This window comes from Xenopus laevis, chromosome 2L (assembly GCF_017654675.1).
Source record: "Xenopus laevis strain J_2021 chromosome 2L, Xenopus_laevis_v10.1, whole genome shotgun sequence".
Lineage (NCBI taxonomy): Eukaryota > Metazoa > Chordata > Amphibia > Anura > Pipidae > Xenopus > Xenopus laevis.
Window position 1 is genome coordinate 149,980,126 of NC_054373.1, and position 20,407 is coordinate 150,000,532.

The 20,407-nt window shown below is 37.5% G+C and overlaps 1 protein-coding gene across 2 annotated transcripts; it reads right to left on the reverse strand.

Annotated features, from left to right (window-relative positions):
* Positions 1-391: 391 nt before the first annotated feature.
* bin2.L (bridging integrator 2 L homeolog) lies at positions 392-20,018 on the reverse strand. Of its 2 annotated transcripts, none has more exons than XM_018247498.2 (11): positions 19,852-20,018; positions 16,192-16,272; positions 16,011-16,065; positions 14,699-14,793; positions 13,176-13,271; positions 9,944-10,051; positions 8,443-8,528; positions 7,672-7,747; positions 4,861-4,943; positions 3,571-4,736; positions 392-836 (listed from the first exon to the last, which is right to left on the reverse strand). In XM_018247498.2, the coding sequence occupies exons 1-11, from the start codon at positions 19,927-19,929 to the stop codon at positions 814-816; spliced, it is 1,947 nt and encodes a 648-aa protein (XP_018102987.1). In that variant the 5' UTR covers positions 19,930-20,018; the 3' UTR covers positions 392-813. The 2 variants fall into 2 exon arrangements, with proteins under 2 accessions (XP_018102987.1, XP_041438496.1); XM_041582562.1 differs by lacking the exon at positions 19,852-20,018 and adding an exon at positions 17,515-18,055.
* Positions 20,019-20,407: the final 389 nt, after the last annotated feature.

The window sequence follows — 20,407 nt, forward strand, 5'->3', positions numbered from 1 at the left end:
AGTTATTTTAAGCTGAACTAGAGCAACCTTGGGTGGGAGCTTGAGGATGAAATTCAGTCCAGCCCTTGGTTATTGCTTTGGAGAATACGTAGTGTTCATAATATAAAGCAAAGCTGTGCTAACATAGAAAATTTTAATTTTTCAAATTAGTGGTAGAAATCCATCCATCCATTCTTCAGTGTGTATATATGGATGGTTATGGGCATATGTATTCACAAAAAAATTAACGTTGCTCATGTAGGGCAGTTGGTTAATAAATATGTGGTGTCATTTCATTCATCATCTTGCCTTTTGCCCTGCTATTGCTGTGCTACTTCTCCATATGTGTTTCAGAATGGAAACTTTCCAGTCTGAAATAGGGATAAAAATTCCAAGACATTAAAAACAATGATATTCTCACAAGCGTTTATTTAAGTTTAACGTGCTAGTAAGTTCTGCAGCTGTAATAGGTGCCAGACAATCAGAAACACGTAGCAGAGCAAATATTTCTTACATAATATAATAACAATACCAATAAGTAGCTGGAAAATCCTGTTTGCAACCAGTTATATGTAGAAATAAAAAGCTTATTTACTGAAAAATACTTATATGCACAAACACAAACATTTGCTGCTATAACTGATATTCTGGGCAGAAGTTATTGCCTCACTTTACCTACAATATAATTTACCACCAATGGTATCACTGTACATGCATTGTATCTTACATATCTACAGTATGAAGCATAAAAACAGGTGTAGGTTCCATATTCTTCAAAGAAATGTGCCTCCATCTTTCTTACTGTCCTTGATGTCCTCTTTATAGTCTTGATTGTTAATATTCTCCAGCTGTACATTCTGTAAAGAAACAAAGTAAAAAATAGGTCAATACTACAACCATTTATCCAGTACTGATGAATGTTAACTTGATTTTAGCTGACCCATAGAATTGGAGTGAAAACGCTGCAGAAACAGGCGATCACTTAAAGTTTAAGGCAGCCTAGTAAGAGGCCTTCTACCCTCCCCTCGATTTTTCCAATTCCCCTGAGGACAATTCTGCCCACCTACGTTGGGAACGGATAGGAGCTTCTCCCCCACCGTCCACCTATGATCACCTGTTTCTGCTGCGTTTTCACTCCACCGCTTACCACCTTATGCAGTTTTTAATTTTTGTGTTTTTAAGGCAATTGTCCTGCACTGCCTGCACTAAACAAAGGCAGTGGGTCTGTAAACTTTTTTGGTTTGGTGTGCTGAGGGCATGGCCCTGTACTTTTTTGTAATTTGGTTTTATTAATATTTATTAAAGGCTAAGTTTTAACGTACTCATTACTTCGAAGTGATTTTGCTATTTCGCCTGAACTGGTTTGCAAGGTAGCTGTAGGTATGTTCCTATACTAATGGGAATGATAACTTTAAGCCTCTCGTACCATCTCAGTAGATGCAGAACTGTATTTTCACATCTAGACTGTAATGTAATCTGATATGCACTACTACATGTTACTACTTTTGGTCCCAAATACAACCCTTATGGTACTAAAGAAACAAAACAAGCCCTACCACACAACACCTGTCTTTGGTCTTGACCGCGGAACAAAAACTTTACATAATCAGTGTCCTAGCTTCTACAAGTTGCCCTTCACGTCTTGTTAAGCATTCCTTAAAATAACCAGATTTGTGGTGGCCTCAGGGTTTCTCCTGCAGAGAACCACTATTCTGGAATATTAAACCTAAAAAATACTTCTTTAAATATCTCATTCAGTTTCTTAAACATATTCAGAATTTCGAGCCTCAGCACTTCAGCCTGTTTTCTAGTTCTGATTGGTGGCATCCGTGATATCCTGGGCCTACACAATCCAGCCCCAAAGATCTGCTTCCAAGGAAGGAATCATGGTTGCTGGGTGCTCATGACCATGGATTCATACAAGAATATATTATGAACATAAAATTAGCTCCTTTTCAGTAAATAATAAAAAAAGATATGACTTTAGCTTTCTATTTACCATATTTTCCTGCTATCAGAAGAGTAACAAAAATATTGATTGTATTGGCTAGGATTCAACTTCACCTCTCCCTTTCACCCCACCCATGTATGTGTAGTTCTTAGCAGCTGAATTGCTCATATCCTTCCTCAGGTCTTATGCAATCTTATCCCTTTCCCGAGAAAGAGTGTCAGGCTTTGTCTGCTATACAAAATACATAATATTTTTGTATACCTGAGTGTGCCTTACTATCTCATATACTGTACCAAAATGCTATATGCCTCTATATGTAGATACCTTGTTTTATTTAAAGAAAAATATCTGTACAAATTAAAGAAAAGTATAATGTAGACATAACATCCAGTTGGAACTTTTATAAATATCACACTGAGAGTTTCACATTTTCTTAATTGTCTTGAAATAGGGTTAGGAGGGCACCCAGAGAACTGTGTTAGTAAGGTTAGTGTCAGGACACAGCCTGTATAGTCACTCATGCCTGGGTGAAGAAATTTTGTCTGCAGCTGTTGAGCAAAAAGCCTCAACTGTTTACATCATTATAATATATAAAAACACCCAATGGCTGGGATCACCAGCTTGACTCATCAATATTCCATAGTCCTGAGCCCTTCTCTGTGTCACCAGTAATAGGTGCAGGAATACTGAAATTCTGACCTAAGCTCTGCCCAATTTAGCCTGATCTCACTTTATGCAACCATGGGCTGCTGCACCATTTTCACCACAATACCACCCATTCCTTACTCTGTCACAGTGCACCGCTTTCACTTTTGTAAAATAAATGCTGATAATTCCCAAACTTTGTTTGCCGTAATCATTCTGGTTCATCCTATAATCCCTACCTGAATTTTTCTTAAAGGGCAAAATACAATAACCACTAGAATAGTAACTAAAATCAGTGCTTAGAACCCTTATAGAAATACAATCTTTCATTATAAACAATGTTCAATTGTTGTATGGACAAAACCTTTCTAAAGACATGAATTGCAGGGGCCCTGTTGTGCAACGTTTTGTTACAATCAAAACACATTGATTATCCACCATATTAAAGTATAAATTAATGTAATTTGTCTGTTTTTATAAAGGACAGCTGAAACATTATTTGCAAGTCAATGGCCATAGCCTTGTGCTACTGACAGAGACAGAAGCCACTACAACTGCCACCTGATAGGCAGTACTTATAGGGGTTGTGTAAAAAAAGGTGCAAAGTTCTCTATTTACCGATAGCAACCAATCACCAACTAGCATTCACTGGTTACCTCTTTAAAAGCAAACACCTCATTGGTTGCTATGGGTTACTGCAACTGGGCAAACTATGTGCTTTTATTACATACGGGTGTAATTAGACACCCACAAGATGTATTTACATTGAGAAATACAGCTATTTATTTTAAGTATTGTGTCTGAGGATTAATTCCATTTAATTTAGTGATGTCCTAGCATCACTCAACAGAAGTAGCCGGTCAGAGGGTTAAACGGCTTCTAGTTCAACAACATCAAGGGCAGCATGTTCCTGAGTCACCTTTATTCCAATATTACATACAAGACTCGAAATGTGTTTTTTTTTAATTAAAGTAGAAATAAGGAAACATTCTCACCTAATTCTTTAGAAGGATCATGCAACTGTTTTTCAGCTGAGGTATTACAATCCAAAGACATCTGGTGGGAACTGTCTACACTGAGATTCAGGTCACTTTCATGAGTTCCATCGCTTAAGCCAGCACCTGCATTTAGAGGGGTAGGGTGTGGTACTTCTGCTATTTTGCTTTTAGCTTTTCCATGTTCCATGTCAGCACTGGAAACGGATTCACTCTCTGGAGCCATTTTTTGGTCTTCAGTTACTTCTATTGATTCATTTTTTGATGTCATCACCGTATTATCTGAAGAGCTACCCATTGTCCAACCTAGTGAGGCCTCATGTGTGCTATCTTTTGAATGTGCCTTTTCACATTGATCTTGCTGTTTAATGTCCACACTGCTTTGTGTTATGTCCCCTAACTCATTCTTAATTATGTCTCCTGAGCTTGCTGTTTTTATCTGTGTGGAGTCTTCTGTACCACCCTGTATTATGATTCCTGACATATTCTTTTGGCCTGTTAAATTCTTGGAAAAATCTCGATTATTGTCATGTGTTTCATCCTGTGAATCCGCCTGTGTCTTTTCAAATAATTCCCTTGGTTTTGCATCATTTGACTCTTTATTGTTTGTATCCTTTTGGTCATCATCCTTGATTAATCTGCATAAACTAGTTTCTGTACCTTCTGAAGCTTCTAAATTCCTTTTCATGTGTCCGTCTAAACCCTTTTGAGATGGGAATCCTGAGTTATCCTCTTCTATATCAGCTGTACTTTCTTCTGTTACTTTATTTAAACTAGCTTGAGATTCTTCCTCAGATTTTTCCATTTTTGCATCTTCTTGTTGTCTTTGTGTGTCGCTTATGTCCCCCACCGTAGGATCCATAGAGCTTATAGTTTTCTCTTGTTCAATTACATCTGAGTTCTCTATACCAGAATTATACGACAAACACTGAGGATGTTCATGTGGTGTCTCTTGAGATGAATTCTCTAAACTCTGGGTGGAGTTTCCATCCATAGAGACGGAATCTTGATTTTCACTGGAACTGGATGAGAATGAACTGTTGTCACATGTGTGACTTATTGACTTTGTATTAATGTTAGGAGTGCTTGCTTCTGGATCTACTGAAGCCATGAAAAAGGAATTTGTAGAGCTTATAGGAGATGAAATCACCAGAGATTTTCTGTTACTAAAATGGGGAAATAATGCAAAAGGAATTACTTATAAGTAAATGGCTCTGCAGCAAGTGCCATCCAGCTTTATATGTTGCCACATTGGCCAGAAATAGATTAGTACAATATTACTTTCCTTACCTCTTTACTCCCTTAATGACAAAGACTTTGTTTGAATGCTGCTTTTCTAGTTTGCCCATCACATCATAGAGGTCATGATTCAGCTGTAGGGATGCATTTAAAAATGGTAGTTGTGTTCAGACATGAATGCAAACATTTATTTCACTTCAAATTATGATTGCCCTAGGGGAATGCACAGCCAGTTAGTAAACTTCACACATTATGGTGTCATGTGCTTGCTGACAAACACCCTCAACCTGCCTGTGCTTAAATAGCAAAAACACAACCCTGCAGCACACTGAAACAAATTACTAAAGTGAACTGTTGTTTAATAAATCTTTTCATTAATAGAATTAATTTTTTCATTACTATAACATTTTTGTTTTGGGTTTTTTAAAGGGATGGGTCACTTTTAAGTGAACTTTTATCATGTTATAAAATTCTAAGCAACTTTTCAATTTGCCTTCATTTTTTCTTTTATAGAGTTTTTGAATTATTTGCCTACTTCTTCTGACTCTTTTCAGCTTTCAAATGGGGGGGGGGGGGTTCACTGACCCTATCTAAAAACAAATGTTCTGTTAGGCAACAAATTTATTGTTATTGATACCTTTTATTACTCATCTTTCTATTCAGACCCTTTCCTATTCGTATTTTAGCATCTTATTCAAATCAGTGAATGGTTGCCAGAGTAATGTAGACTCTAGCAATAATATTGCTGAAATTGCAATGCAGAGAGCTGCTGAATAAAAAGCTAAATATCTCAAAAACTAAAAATAAACGTTAAAAACTTTTTATAACACTGTCTTCATCATACCTAAAGTTAATTTAAAGGTGAACAACCTGTTTAACATAACATATATTTCATCTGCAACAAACACACTCATGCTGTGAGTCACTAACTTGTAGATTCCAGCAGGTCTCAGTGATTTGCAATGCTTTTCTGTCACACAGCATGGCCGAGTTGTTTGCAGTAGGCCAACAATGTTAGGTTGAGGAAGCACATTAATAAACCAGTTATATCTCATATATATCTCATTATTATAATAATGTGTTTCCTTTTAGTGAAAAAGGCTTCCTTCTGTACATGACAATATAGTAGTATGCAGAATTTTAAAATAATCGTGAAATTCGGACGTTTTCCCAAAAAAATTGTGAAATTTGAAGGATTTCTCTAAAAAATCGTGAAATTTGAAGGTTTTCACAAAAAAACGTGAAAATCTTGAATTTTCACAAAAAAATTGGGAAAACCGGAAATTGACGCCGGTGAATTTTTAGCGGCGAATTTTTCGCGGGAGATTCACTGGAGGCGAAACTTGGGAATTCGCCGTGAATTTGTGCCAGGCGAATTTATTCGCCCATCACTAATCTTCTGTTTAGGCTGTTCTGGGCTCTCTGCCAAAAGCCAATTAAGTTAGAAGCTTTGTTTCTTTTTCTGGCTGTTCAGTGCAGAGAAAAATGGGACTTTCCAGTACAAATGAGGTTGAGCTGTCAAAAGAGGGTCTGTCCCTCTAAAAACTGGACAGTTGAGACGTATGGGTAAAACTTTTGTTATGAGGCATAACAACAGTTACTTTCACAAATCTGATTGCAAAGAAGCTATATGTGTGTGTGTGTGTGTGTGTGTATGTGTCAGCGCCAACATAGCTTCTTATTAATCAGCTTTGAAGAAGGAACTGAAATGTCCTGAAAGCTTGCTTTAATGATAATCTTAGTTAGCCAATAAAGGTATCACCTTTTCAACACTTTTGTTATGCCTCATAACAAAAGTTTTACCTTAAAACGTAGTTAACTTGCCAGTGATGTCAGCAGGGACGTCCAACATTACACCTCCCTGCCACCCACTAGCAGCTGATCTGGAACTGATATGTAAGACCTAAGAGGCTGATTTAAGATGGCCTTACATGTAAAGACCATGGCACACAATCTTTTACTGATATGCCCACCTTGAGGTAAGCAAAATCAGGCTGATCCAATTGTTACGCCCAAGGGCCAAATGATCGGGTCACAATACAGGATAAGCAGGCCATTGGGATGAGAGCTGATGGGATTTTTAAACCTGCCCGATTTTCTCCCAGATATCAGTTGGGGGGCCAATTGGAGGTCCCCATATACAGCCCAATAAGCTGCCGACACTTTCTATCAGTAGCATTTATTGGCCCTTGTATTTCCATCTTAAAGGAGAATTAAAAACTAAAAATGAATATGGTTAGTAATGCGATCTTTTATATACTGAACTTATTGCACCAGCCTAAAAGTTTATCATCTTTACAGTAGTAATGATCCAGGCCTTCAAAGCTGTCACAGGAGTTTCCCATCTTGGATTTTGTTAGGAGCGTCAGTGACACATGCTCTGTGTGATTTGAGCAGCTGTTGAGAAGCTAAGCTTAGGGGTTGTCACAAATTATCAGCAGAAAATGAGGTTTGTCTGTCATATAAACTGATGCTACAGAGCTGCTTAGTAAATTCTGATGCTAATTGTGCTGGTTTCTGAGCTACTATATATCAATAATCTAAATTATTTAAGCCATTTGTGGGTCTCTGCTTTATATACAGCACAGTCACCAGTGTTATTCTTGTAATTTATTAAAACAAGGTTAAAACAATATAAGGATTAGGTGCAGTAATTAATGTTGTACAATTACTGGGTCCCTAAATACAAATGTCTGCAACCTGGAAACCTATTTAACCGAACAACCAAGAGATGTCAGTAACGCTGATGAACTCTGCACATATACCAAAATTAAAAGTTCCACTGTTTTGTACGACATATTTCATTGTTATACAATGGCGATGTAATTATCATTATTTTTGTTTAAGTTTAACAGTCTTTACCTTGCTCATCTCTTTGTAGAAAACGTCTCTCAGATTTGAAATATTCTTTAATATAGTCACATAGCATCCTACTCGGCTGCAAAACAGAAAAGGTGTATAATATTTATAAAATGCTATATTTTTTTTAAACAGGTTTTAAAAGAGAATACAATTTTACAAAATCAGAGCACAATTCATTCTAAGCAATAATATACATTAATGAAAGATTTCCAATAAGTTTTAAGTTACCGTAGCTGTCATTTTTTTTTTGCAATTGAAGAAGTGCCTGCCATTTCCAATTCCCTGCATTTCTGGTTCTGGCTACATATACTCTTGAAACAATGTTGTAGTAATCATCTCACCTCCTGTATGTTCTTTGAATAACAGGCCTGTATAGAATGTTTTTTCTGTGCTCCTGTTGAAATCGGAATGCTTTTGATTCAGGTATACTAAATTTGTGCTTCCTAGACTTTACCCTATTGTGTCTTGAATTGCTAGCATGTATTGCCTAGAAAAGAGTGTAATTCTCTCTGAAAGGACCTCTGGCAATTAAAATGACCATTGTTTCATTGCCCTAAACAAAAAGTAGTAGTTTTTTAGTCAGCTTTTCCACCTCTTTTCTATAAGGAAGTGCATGTGTCCAGTGGTCCACTCTCCAACGGCTTTCCAAAACTCAAATTTATGTCACAGCACTATGCAATAGTTCCAAAATTTAAAAAGCCTTTATTTAAGACATGGCTTTATGATCTGTTACAGACAGCTGCTCTCAGCCCTTTGTCAAACAGACAGTACCTGTTGTAGAGAACTGGCAGCTCTTCTCGTAGTTCCTTGTTTAAATCTTCAAATATCCTCTGTGCCTTATTAAATTCCTCCTCGGCCTGTTGAAAAAACATTCCAACTGTACTGAAAAGCTGTAATATCCCACCTAAGTACCCTACAAAGGTGCTACACTCCCAATATAACTTTATCTATGATTGATAAAGAGTGGAGTGGATATGTTGCATATTTTTTGCTGCCTGGAAATGTTAAAGGAGAACTAAACCCTAAAAATTAATATTGTTAAAAATTTCATTTTATATACTGCACTTATTGCACCAGCCTAAAGTTTCAGCTTCTCAATAGCAGCAATGATCCAGGAGTTCAAACAGTGGCGTAACTACCGGGGGAGCAGGGGGTGTGATTGGGATCAGTTACATTAGTTCAAACTTGTCGCAGGGGGGATCACCATCTTGGAAAGCTCTGAGCAGCTGTTTAGGGTCGTCACAAATTATCAAGCAGAAACTGAGGTTGGCCTGTAATATAAGCTGATGCTAAAGGGCTGATTACAAAATACTGATACTAGTCGCACTGGTTTCTGTGCTGCCATGTAGTAATTATCTGTATTAATTACTAATCAGCCTAATATTGTGACATTTATATTCTATATATGGATTACTATCCAATGCCAAATCTTTAAAAGTGTCCATGTATGCAAGAGGAGTAAAAAGTGGACTGTGTTAAAAATAAATTTTTTGATATATCATTATTCAAATGTCCTTTATTAAGAAAATATTCTTTCAAACTAAGTTTATGCACACATTTGTGAATACTAGTATAAGTCAAACTTTGTTGGTATAAGGCACCTTTTTGCAGGGTCGGATTGGGGGGCCCAGGGCCCACCAGGAACGCTGTCCAGGGCCACCTATGGGCCGCACGCATGAATGTGTGCCTGGAGGCGCGCATGCGCAGACGGTGCTGCGCCACAATCCAATATTGGAAGAGGGGTCTGGCCGGCAGGGGCCCAAGAGGGTCGGTGTGGCAGCTTTACTTGTGCATATTAGTACATATGTTTGTAAGTAAGAACCCTCATTCTATATTCCATGATTTTCTCAACTGGACATCTTTACACAAAATGTTGATGAATGTTGTAAATCGAATTGTTTGGAAAACAAAAGTCCCAACTGCCAGGCACTGCTATCCATACAGGTATGGGATCCGTTATCCAGAAAGCTCTGAATTACAGAAAGGCCATCTCCCATAGACTCAATTTTATCCAAATAATCCTAATTTTAAAAAAATATTTCCTTTTCTCTGTAAAAGTAAAGCAGTACCTTGTTCTTGATCCCAACTAAGAGATAATGAATCCTTATTGGAAGTAAAACCACCTATTGGGTCTATTTAATGTTAACATGATTTTGATCTAGAAAACCCCATGTCCAGAACATTCGGGATAACAGGTCCCATAAATGTATTTGTACATGACATTGTTCTGGTGAGATTTGCCATTATCTTAGTTATAATTAGTTATCATTACCTTAGTTATCTTCCCATCATCTTTCTTTTTGGCATTCTGCAATGCTTCCAGATGGTGTCTGGCACTGTCATAATCTACCATCTTTCTTCCTCGTTTGGCAATCCTCTCCTGTGGGAAGATACACAATATGAATATTATGTGTACCACTCAAAGTGCTTATTAAAATACCACAAATTACTACTATACGTTGTTGTCACATTCTCAAGAGTTTGGGTGAAAGGGTTCCTCAGTTCAAGACTTTAAGGGGGTGATTTTTCAACATTCGAATCTGGATTTTTTTTTACCAATGAATCAACATGTTTTTGTGAATTTGAATTATGCTTACCAAAACTTGTGTATGTACGATATTTATTAAGATAAAATTTTTTGTAAAACTCGAATGTAAAACGTTGCCATCTAAAGCTGCCAAGTTTATGTAGAAGTCAATGGGAGCGGTCTATGGCAATTTTTTAATGCGTTTTTTTCAATACCAGTTTTTCAATTTTTTTTTACAAATTGTTTCTATATGGATTTTTTTAATAAATAAGCAAGCATTTGATTTTTTTTTTTTTAAATCAAAGTTTATTTAAGGTCGAAAAAACCTATAACGTTACACAAACTCATATTTTGATAAGTAATCCCATAGGAGTTTGGCTGATTTCATATCCTATCATGATCCTGATAGGTTGCCATAACGCTAATTATGTTTATCCAATCCTGTAGTCCAGAGAGGTGTGGGCTATTTTCTCCTCCGATCAAGTAAATATCCCTTCCCATGTACAGGATGAGACTCAAATCTGTGCTGTCTAAAATTCATTATGACTATTTTCTAAACACATTTAATCCTATAAACTAAGTAAAGGGTCACTATAGATATAACACACAAATTTTAGGCATGTGACACAAATGACATCACTAAGCACCAATTATAACTGACATCACTAAGCATAATTTATGAAGATATATACAGGATATTCACATATTTTGTAGAGAGCCATGAACATCCAGTACATTATATAGGGAATAAAGTACCCCTCTTGCAAAATATATAGTGAATAAATTACCCTCTCTTGTAAATTAGAAGGATATTATAAGATACAGAGGAGTTACCAAGGTAACTTCTAATATTCTCATATTTTGCAACAGGGGGTACTTTATTTATTATAATACACAAGATTCAGTGAGTCGTGTCATGTGTCACTATAACTGATAACATCAGTACTCAGCGTTTATTTGGATAGAATTTAGAAGATATTCATGTCTTTTGTATATTATATAGTGAATAAAGTACCCCCTCTTGTAAAATATAAGGATATTATAAGTCACCGAGGAGTTTCATGACCTTATAAAAACACGAGGCCAAAGGCCGAGTGTTTTTATACAGGTCATGGAACTCCGAGGTAACTTCTAATATCCTCATATTTTACAACTGGGGGTACTTTATTTATTATAATACACAAATTTTAATGAGTCATGTGACAGAAATGACATCAGAACTCACCGTTTATAACTGTTGACATCAGAACTCACCGTTTATAACTGATGACATCAGAATTCACCGTTTATAAGGATATCATTTACAAGATATTCATGGCTTTTGTGTATTATAAGGATATTATTAGTTACCGAGGAGTTCCATGACCACATTAAAGCCGAAGGTTGACTGTTGTTATAAAGGTCATGGAACTCCGAGGTGACTTCTAATATCCTCATATTTTACAATAGGGGCAGTGGCATAACTATAGAGGAAGCAGACCCTGCAGTTGCAGGAGGGCCCGGGAAACAGCGGGGCCCGGATTTTGAGGTCTGCTTCCTCTTTAGCTAATAAAAAAACCCAGCTTTCTTACCTGGGACGCAAGTTAGGCGGGGTTGGGCGACAGTGACGTGGGTGGTTCGGAGGCAGGAGGATGGGGATTGGAGTGCACTGGGCCCTGTTGAAGATTTTTTGCAGGGGGGCTCGGCACACGCTAGTTACGCCACTGAACAGGGGGTACTTTATTTATTATAATACACAAGTTTCAGGGAATGACATGACTAAGCTCCGATTATAACCGGTGACATCACTAAGCACCGTTTATAAGGATATCATTTACAGGATATCCATGGCTCATTGTACATTATATCCTCTTAGACTAAAATGTGTGCATTATATATCTATAGTTATAACAAACAAGGGAAAGTTGTGCTCACCACTAATTTTTAAAACCATTAGGCGGGGGTGCAATAAGGCTGTGACCACAAAATACATATAGACAAATACAAGGGTCCTCTGCACTCAACCCATTATCAATATATTTAAGACAGTCTTAAATATATTGATAATGGGTTGAGTGCAGAGGACTCTTGTATTTGTCTTTATATCTAGTGTTGTAGGCGTTTTACAGAATCCTTATAAAATAACATTTTCAATAGTTCTGCACTAGAAAATATTAAATGTTAAAAAATGACCAATCTTGGGATACACCAAAGTCAGGATTAATTTCAGGATTTGGCCAAATCCTGTGATTTTTGCAAGGCCCTTGTGTCTTTAAAACACTGCACTTCTGAAAACAACAAAAAAAAATGTTTTTAGTGAAGCTGAAATTATTATATTTGCCATACAGTTTCAAAGCACGAAGACCATGGGTAGGTTTGTTTTTAGTCTGAAAGGATCAAAATTGTTTCTTATGTGTTGAATGCTAGCATGCAACTGCAGCATTTATATATATAAATATGATACTCCAAAAGAGTCAGCACTCAAACCAAACTACTTGAAGTTTGATTTAACTACAGAGTGCTAGTCCTTAATGCTATACCTGTAATTTATATCTTAACAGTAAACATTGTTTTCAGTTGAAAAAGCCAGTCTCCCTTTAATTGAGTCATTATAAACCTTTTGGTATCATGCTGCCATCTTGTGATAATTGTATGTAATAGCACAGATGTATTTTTCATGTTACTCTACTGTTGCTTTGAATGTTATCACTGACTTTTAATGATAAAATGTCACCATAAAATGCAGCAATAAGAATGAGGAATGAGGAAATTTAAAGTGACTCTAAATGCTGTTGCTCAAGCACACTTTACCAATGTTGGTGTATGCACTATAAATCCCAGAATAAGCCGTTAAGAGCTTGTAGGAAGCTTTAACCCATGATAAGTCCAGTAACTTCAGAGTTGTGAAATCTGAAACCCATTGGTAAAAATGACTGATAATACAAGCCACCTGAAAATTAAACTTAAAGAACCGAATGCAGATTTACTGGTACTTTACCCTGTACTCAGGGAACTGGGCCATGTAATTATCCATGATCCGCACCACTTGATCAGACATTTTTTCCTCATAGTCATTCCAGAGAAGGTCATCGTTCTATGAAAGAAACATAAAATGTAAGAATTTAAGAAGAAAGCAGCAGGATTTCATTCACAGGAACTCATTCACAGGTGAGAATCCATTCTGGCTGGTACAATTAATATTTGTTTAACCTTATATGACAGCATTCCCTTTATTTATTTTCAGGCTATATGTTGAAATATCATCTGTTGGCAGTTTCTTTGAATACTGTTGTTGGGCAACAAATGTTAAACATCTCAGAAATTAGTATGTTCTCCCCAGGTCTGTGTGGACTTCCATTGGGTATTCCTATACACCAAAACATATAAGCAGGTTCATCAGTTCCTGATAAAACTGACTATAATGTGGGTGTATGTGATAGGGACCTTAGACTATAAATTTCACCTCTTCAAACTCAGCCTATGGTGTCCCCTCTAGACCTTTTCTAGGCCTCTAACTAGTCAGCGGGTTTCCACCCACCAATTGCTTGTCTGACCTGTACCAAGCTGTACAATCTGCTGAGTGGTGGGTGGGTCTGAGCCAATGCTAAATTATGTGTCTATATTATATATGTTTTGTGTGCTCTGTAATCTGCTATATGTGCTGATACCATACCCATGTGAGCACAGGTATAACATTTTTATATTTGTTTCAAATTGCCTTCAGCATTGTATGATGTGATTTCAGGCACACACCTGCTTAGTTTACAATCCTCATTAGATCAGAAAGAAGAAATGACATGACAGGACACACAAGTATTTGTTAGGAATGTCTGCCCTTTCCCAATGTACCAGTTCCTTCCTCACACTTCTTACTAATCTAGGGATCCATAGGGTTATTCCCTATGTTTCTTTAAAAATGTACCACATTGTGCCTGTCCAGCTCCGGGTTGGACCTAGTGAAGGGAGGGGGAAGGAGCCCTTGCTATTTCCCCTAGAAAATGAACCTGATCACAACACATGAGGTAGCAATACCCTAAGCGAAATGGCACCTCCACTAAATATCAACATTCTAAAGACCTCAAATCAGCGTGAAGTAAAATTAACATGATTAACCCTTCTGCCCATATCAATATCAGATATGCATGAAAGCTCAGTTTCCACCTCAAGTCAAGCCGGGTTCTATGTCTTTTCAGTAGCATCCAGTGGGTGTTGGTTCAGGGCCCCCCCCCCCCACATGTACCTTATACTTTGCTGCAGCTGTCATTGGGGTGGGTCTGGGGGAAGCAACTTAAGCTTTTGGTGGGGAGGATGTCTGGGTCAACGGAGCCCACAAGGACTGCGGCTCACTGGGTGTCCCAACTCCCAATTCCAGCGCTGCTGTTAAATCGTTCAGCGAATATACAACTAAAATAATTACTGTCCAGTATTGAAATTGCTAACAGGGTCCAGAGAAGTGTTACCTGAAGCACCAAGGTGCAATAATCTTTTTTACCTATGATGTCTGCTGGTGTCATTATTTACCTCCACAATTGGTCGTAGATCACTGTATCCATCCCAGTCTGGTTTGTAAATGACATGCAGTGTTTCAGATAATCTCTTGGAACTTTCATGCATTGCTGGAAGAAATACTACAGTGCATCACAAAGCTGAAATATATCCATAACTCAAGCTCCGTGTATAGGATGGTTGAGCTGGTATAGATTTAAAGGTGAAGTTCTCTTTTTAAATAAACTTTTGGTATCTTATGTACATATACACTGTGTTGGAATATATACAAAATGGAGGCGATTGGAATTTTGTTAACATATGTTTTAAATGGCTGTTGTATTACTGCACTGTTGTTTTCTGTTTCCTCTTCCTCCTGCCAGATTGTCCTTGGTTTTCCACACTGTTAAATTTGCTCTGTGTTATCTCTGAGTGACTCACAAATTGCTGTGCTGAGTGCTCCCTGTGTGATTATCATAAAGACCACCTCTGCCAACACACTACGCAGCTTTCGTTCTTCATTCATTTATTTACCTAATGGGTTTTCAATTAGCATTCTCTTATTCCGCCTGCAACTGGTTGTCACAGAACTGGTGTAGCTTTCAATTGCTTACATTAAAGGGTGGTTTACCTTTATGTTAAAAGAACAGTAACACCAAAATATTAATGTGTTTTAAAGGATAACTAAACCTTAACTAAAGAAGTAGCTAGAAATGTTGTACATTATGTTTAGGGCTTCTATATCAGCCCAAGGCAACCACAGCCCTTTAAAAGCAAAGATCTGTGTCTCCAAAGATGCCCCAGTAGCTCCCCAACTTCTTATCTGCTGATTCACTGCACATGCTCTGTGCTGCTGTCACTTACTGAACTTAGGGACCAACTCACAATATACAGTACACATAGTATAGTAATAGTATTTAAATGTCACAATATAAGGCTGATTAGTAATAAATTCAGATAATGACTACATGTCAGCTCAGAAACCAGTGCAACTAGCATCAGAATTTAATAATCATCAGGCAACCTCATTTTTGGCTTGATCATTTGCGACGACCCCTAAGATTAGCTTCTCAACAGCTGCTCAGAGCCCACTGAGCATGTGAGAGTCACAGACACTTTCCAAGATGGTGACCCCCTGTGACAAGTTTGAAGTCCTGGATCATTGCTGCTATTGACAAGCTGAAACTTTAGGCTGGTGCAATACGTTAAGTATATCAAACATGGCATTTTTAGACATATTCATTCATAGTTTTCCTTTAAAGTAATAAAAATATGATGTTCTGTTGGTTTGCACTGGTACAACTGATGTTCATATCTCTTTAACTTTACATAACTCTGAATTTCTTACCTTTCACAGCACTAAAGACTGCCTTCAAATCTTTGTATAATCTATTTCCTTCATTCTGAAATAAAAGCAAAATGCCACCTTTTGTAAGATGCCTCCAACAGTATTTACATGGTTAATATATACACAGGCACACAACATTATAGTGTATGTGCCTCTGTTACTGATGCAGTGCCGTACTCACCTGTTGCTGGTTAAAATGATATGCACACTGCTCAAACATGTCATCTTTAGTTTCTATTGTTCTTCCCAGTTTTTGAAGAACCTAGGGAAAAATAAAACACAGTGGTGGTAATTGTGCTTACATTTCCCCAGTCAAGTTAGCCACTGCAACCAATCATATGTTTGAACTGCATTAGATCAGTTTAAATGGACTGCTAATTAGCTGGTACTGGTTACTAGGCCAAGGTAAACTTTCTCAATGCCACCATGTTACATTGTACATGTAAGTAACCGCTTGGAGAATGTACTCCCATAATCGTTGCACCAACTTATCAGAATTCTTGTACAGCTAAAACACACTCATAGAAGTTTAGTATACAACTTTAATTGCTTGATTTGGACCCATACTGTGACCTTCTTCAGGAAATAATGACTGTGTTTTTTTTTTTTAGCAATGTACAACCTGTAGTGTTTCCAGCAAACTGTTTACAACCAGGTAAAGGAGATGGTATAGAATTGATTTGGATCTTGAAGGGAGTGTTCAGCGCCTGCAGGGCCACAACAATAGAAGTAGCATAAAATAAATCTGATAAGTTATATATGGTATCCCACACCCTCAAAATGGACCTGTCCAGGGCCAGTCACCCTACTGAACTGTTTAGTGGTAAAGATACCTAAACTTAACTATCGCGAAAATGAAAATTTAATATAAGTTTCATCACACTGAAATAAGTTTTCTAAATACAAAAAATTTAATATTCTGCATAATTTCTGAAATAATCAAGTTTATCTTTACCGTCCCTCTCTCAGCATCTGTTTCTCTTCATTCTGTCTTTATGCAGCAGTTGGGTGTCAGATATTCAGTGACAGATAGATCCAATATATCTTATAGGGAGAGGGGGGGGGGGCTTCCTTTCCTAGCAGATGTATTAGAGCTCACTCAAATAACTGATTCCAGTACAAACAAAATCTAAAAAAATAACTGCCTTTTGCACAAACTCTGCTTGTAGAGAGACATGATGTCCGGTGATATTAATAGAGCGAGCTCTAATACATCTTCTAGGCAAAAGGAGCCTAACTGTCAATGAATATCTAACACCCAACTCCTGCATGAAGACAGAATGAAGAGTAACAGATGTTGAGAGAGGGATAGCGAAGGTAAATTTGATTATTTCAGAAACGGTACAGAATTTTTAATTGGTTATATTTAAAAAAACTTCTTATTTCAATGTGCTGAAGCTTATATAAAACTTTTATTTTTGCGATAGTTCCCCTTTAAGTTCAAAATCGTCACGGCCTCTTTATAGTCTAGTGATGAAGGACAGTGCCTATAAATTAAACTCACCAGGGTAATTGCTCCAGAAAGATCTTGCTGTGTGATAATCTTCAGAATGCATATGTAATGTAAAGTATCCCAAACTCAGAGCACTCCCCTCTGCCTATAACTGCACCTTTTGCTTCAAGAGGAGCCCTCCACAACTTGGATGCTGTCTTATAGTGAGAGGACCAAGACGAGAGTTCTAGGCAGACAAGGAACCAAACATGTGCAGGATGAATGGAGAAAAAGGAGCATGGGCGAGGGACAGGCTGGGTCAATACCAATCAGGCAGAGCAGTACAAAATCAGGAGTTTAGGAACATAGTATAGGTCACAGGTCTAGGTCTGTCAGAAACAGACAGTAAGGGTTTTATAGCTAGACTAATGATTTACACAAATCACCTGTAGCCAGAATGGCAACAGGTGAAACAAGCCATGCCTATGTGCAATTACAAAGATAGCAATAGGAGAGAACCCAGGCCTTAGCTGTCTTCTCACATAGAACAGTATCGGTATTGCAGACAGTACAGAAACACCAGGTTCCTGGTTCAACTCCAGGCAGATTGTTAAACACAATAATTTGTGCTGGCAAAGACAACAAAGTTGTAACGTTTGCACCTGGTATGTCTGGGACCACATAGGATGAGAGATCACCCTATGTCCTGGGAAAGATGACTGTCCTTGAGCGGCCAACTAACCCCATGTGATTAGGGTGTTAATTATACAGTCATGGATATAACTAATTCCTCTGCACTCACATGGAATAAAGTCACACTAATGGTATTGGGTTACTTGCTGTCTTTCCTGACTACATCGTTGAGCAGGTTTCATGGAGGCTAGGATAATGATGGATCCCCAGCTAGGAGTACAGGAGTTCATCCTTGCATTAGGTGCCACTGTTACCAAATAAAGTAAATGTTTTGTAAGGGCACAGAAGGCACAACGTTTGGGCTTCATGTATGTGTAGTTGCATTTTTATATTCTGAAATGAAAGATATCTCGGGCCCTAATACAACACTGAAGTTGATAAAGTCAAAGTATATCCTGTTTAGTTTCACATTACACTGTGAGGTTTGTGAATGTTTGCTATCAACATTTGTGGTTACACAGGAACCTAAAACCACAGTGTAGTTCAGTGGGGCAACTACACAACTACAAAGTCCTGTTGCTCTCCCTTTCCTGTTGTACATCAATTACAACCATGATCAATAAAGTGACATTATGCTAACCTACATGTTTGTGTGGCATTTGAGTCTGATGGCTGAAGTCTTATTTATGCTGGGAATTCCCCTACTGACTGATGCATTGCTGAAACAACTTCTTGTAACGGAACCACAAAATGTGTGTAAGTGAGGTCAGCTCTCTGTATGTTCACATCTGTCACTGAACCTACATCCGAAATGTAGAAAAGCTGAATATTACTGACAAATATCTTTATTAATGTGTTTTGGACTATCGGAGACAGAGTGGCATACAAACTGAATGTTAAAGCCCATACAGGGAGAAGACACATCCAACTATGTTAACCACAAAATATCTATCAAAACTCATGTTATTCTATTACTCTTGTAATAACAAAAATATTTGCTACAAGGAACTCTACTATTGGGCTGAAAATCATCTCCAATACAAACATATTATAACGCATTTTATATAAACCAGCATTACAGAACAAATACGCTCAATGTGTCAATACCCAAAAGCATACGTGTTTTCTCCTTAGGGTAGTGTTGTACCGAGTGGCATTATCCATAACTTTCTGTTGACAAATTTCTGACAGGTCCGTTGGTGTTTTGGAGCTGGGTATTATGACTGCAGTGGGAACAACATCCCAAATCACCACATGTGCCCTTGTCTTTAGAAGGAGATGCTGTTCTAACAGTGTGTAACTCTCCTGGTCAATGTTTCTGCTATAGGATGTGGTATTTTTAAAGAGAAATAGGAGTAATGCTCACATATTTGTGTATTCTTCCTCTGTCCTCTGGTTCCGACTCTTGAAACAATGTAGCAGAACTCAGCTCTCTTCCAGTGGCTTTTGCTACATTGTTTCACAAGTCAGAACCAGAAGTGCAAAAATGATAGAAAACTAGACAGATTTCCATAGCCATTACAATTACAGATAGCTTTTAAATCACTGAAAATTTTTAATGTAAAGTTGCTTAGAATAGTTGCACTGGGCCCCTATACTTTTTACGATTTCCACTATATTTATGCCCATGGGAGAGAGGGCCCTGCTCATGCATTAAAAAATAGTTTAGGGAACATATTTTGAAAGCAGCAGCGACATTAATGGCAAGTTGTATCAGATATGCACGTACAGATACAAATGCCAAACAGCAGTGATTATGAAATACCTTTACATTACCTTTTCCTGTGCACGGGTGAATCTCTTTTGGACATTTTTGGCAAACCCCCCAGCACCTCCTTGCTTGGCCTCTGCCATTGCTGCTTCCGAACAAAAATCTTTTTGACGAGAGGGTATTTTTTTTTGCAGAGTTTTGCAGAGAAAGGCAGAAGTGACAGCTCCTCCTATACAACTTCCTCCTGTGAGAAACTGTCAGGGTGGTTTTTATTTTTGCAACCACCTCACCCTTTAATGCATATTTATGTTTTCAGTATTGTGAAAGTATCTATCATCTGGATTAACCGCCTGAACACAGGGTCAAACAAGAAGATACAGATATAAAAAAATATATATATATATATATATATATACAGGAGAACCCAAAAATTCATTGGTATTACTCAAACTTACGGACAACATTTTTGATAACATATTTTTGTACATTCAGATGTTTAGAATCTTAGTAAAGAGGATATGTGTCTTTTCTAATAAGGAAATGATTTGAAATGTGGTTACCAGTAATAATGAGATTTTCATTGCAAAAGACAAGGATAGGCCAGTTATAAAAATACAACTG

What these genes read in the sequence shown, in the direction of transcription:
- bin2.L (XM_018247498.2), bottom strand. Translation starts at nt 19,929, where the DNA reads ATGGCAGAGGCCAAGCAAGGAGGTGCTGGGGGGTTTGCCAAAAATGTC. An exon ending in AGTCTTTAGTGCTGTGAAAG is followed by an intron (nt 14,794 to 16,010) that starts GTAAGAAATTCA and finishes TATTTCTTCCAG; the next exon opens with CAATGCATGAAAGTTCCAAG. An exon ending in ATCTACGACCAATTGTGGAG is followed by an intron (nt 13,272 to 14,698) that starts GTAAATAATGAC and finishes TTTCTTTCATAG; the next exon opens with AACGATGACCTTCTCTGGAA.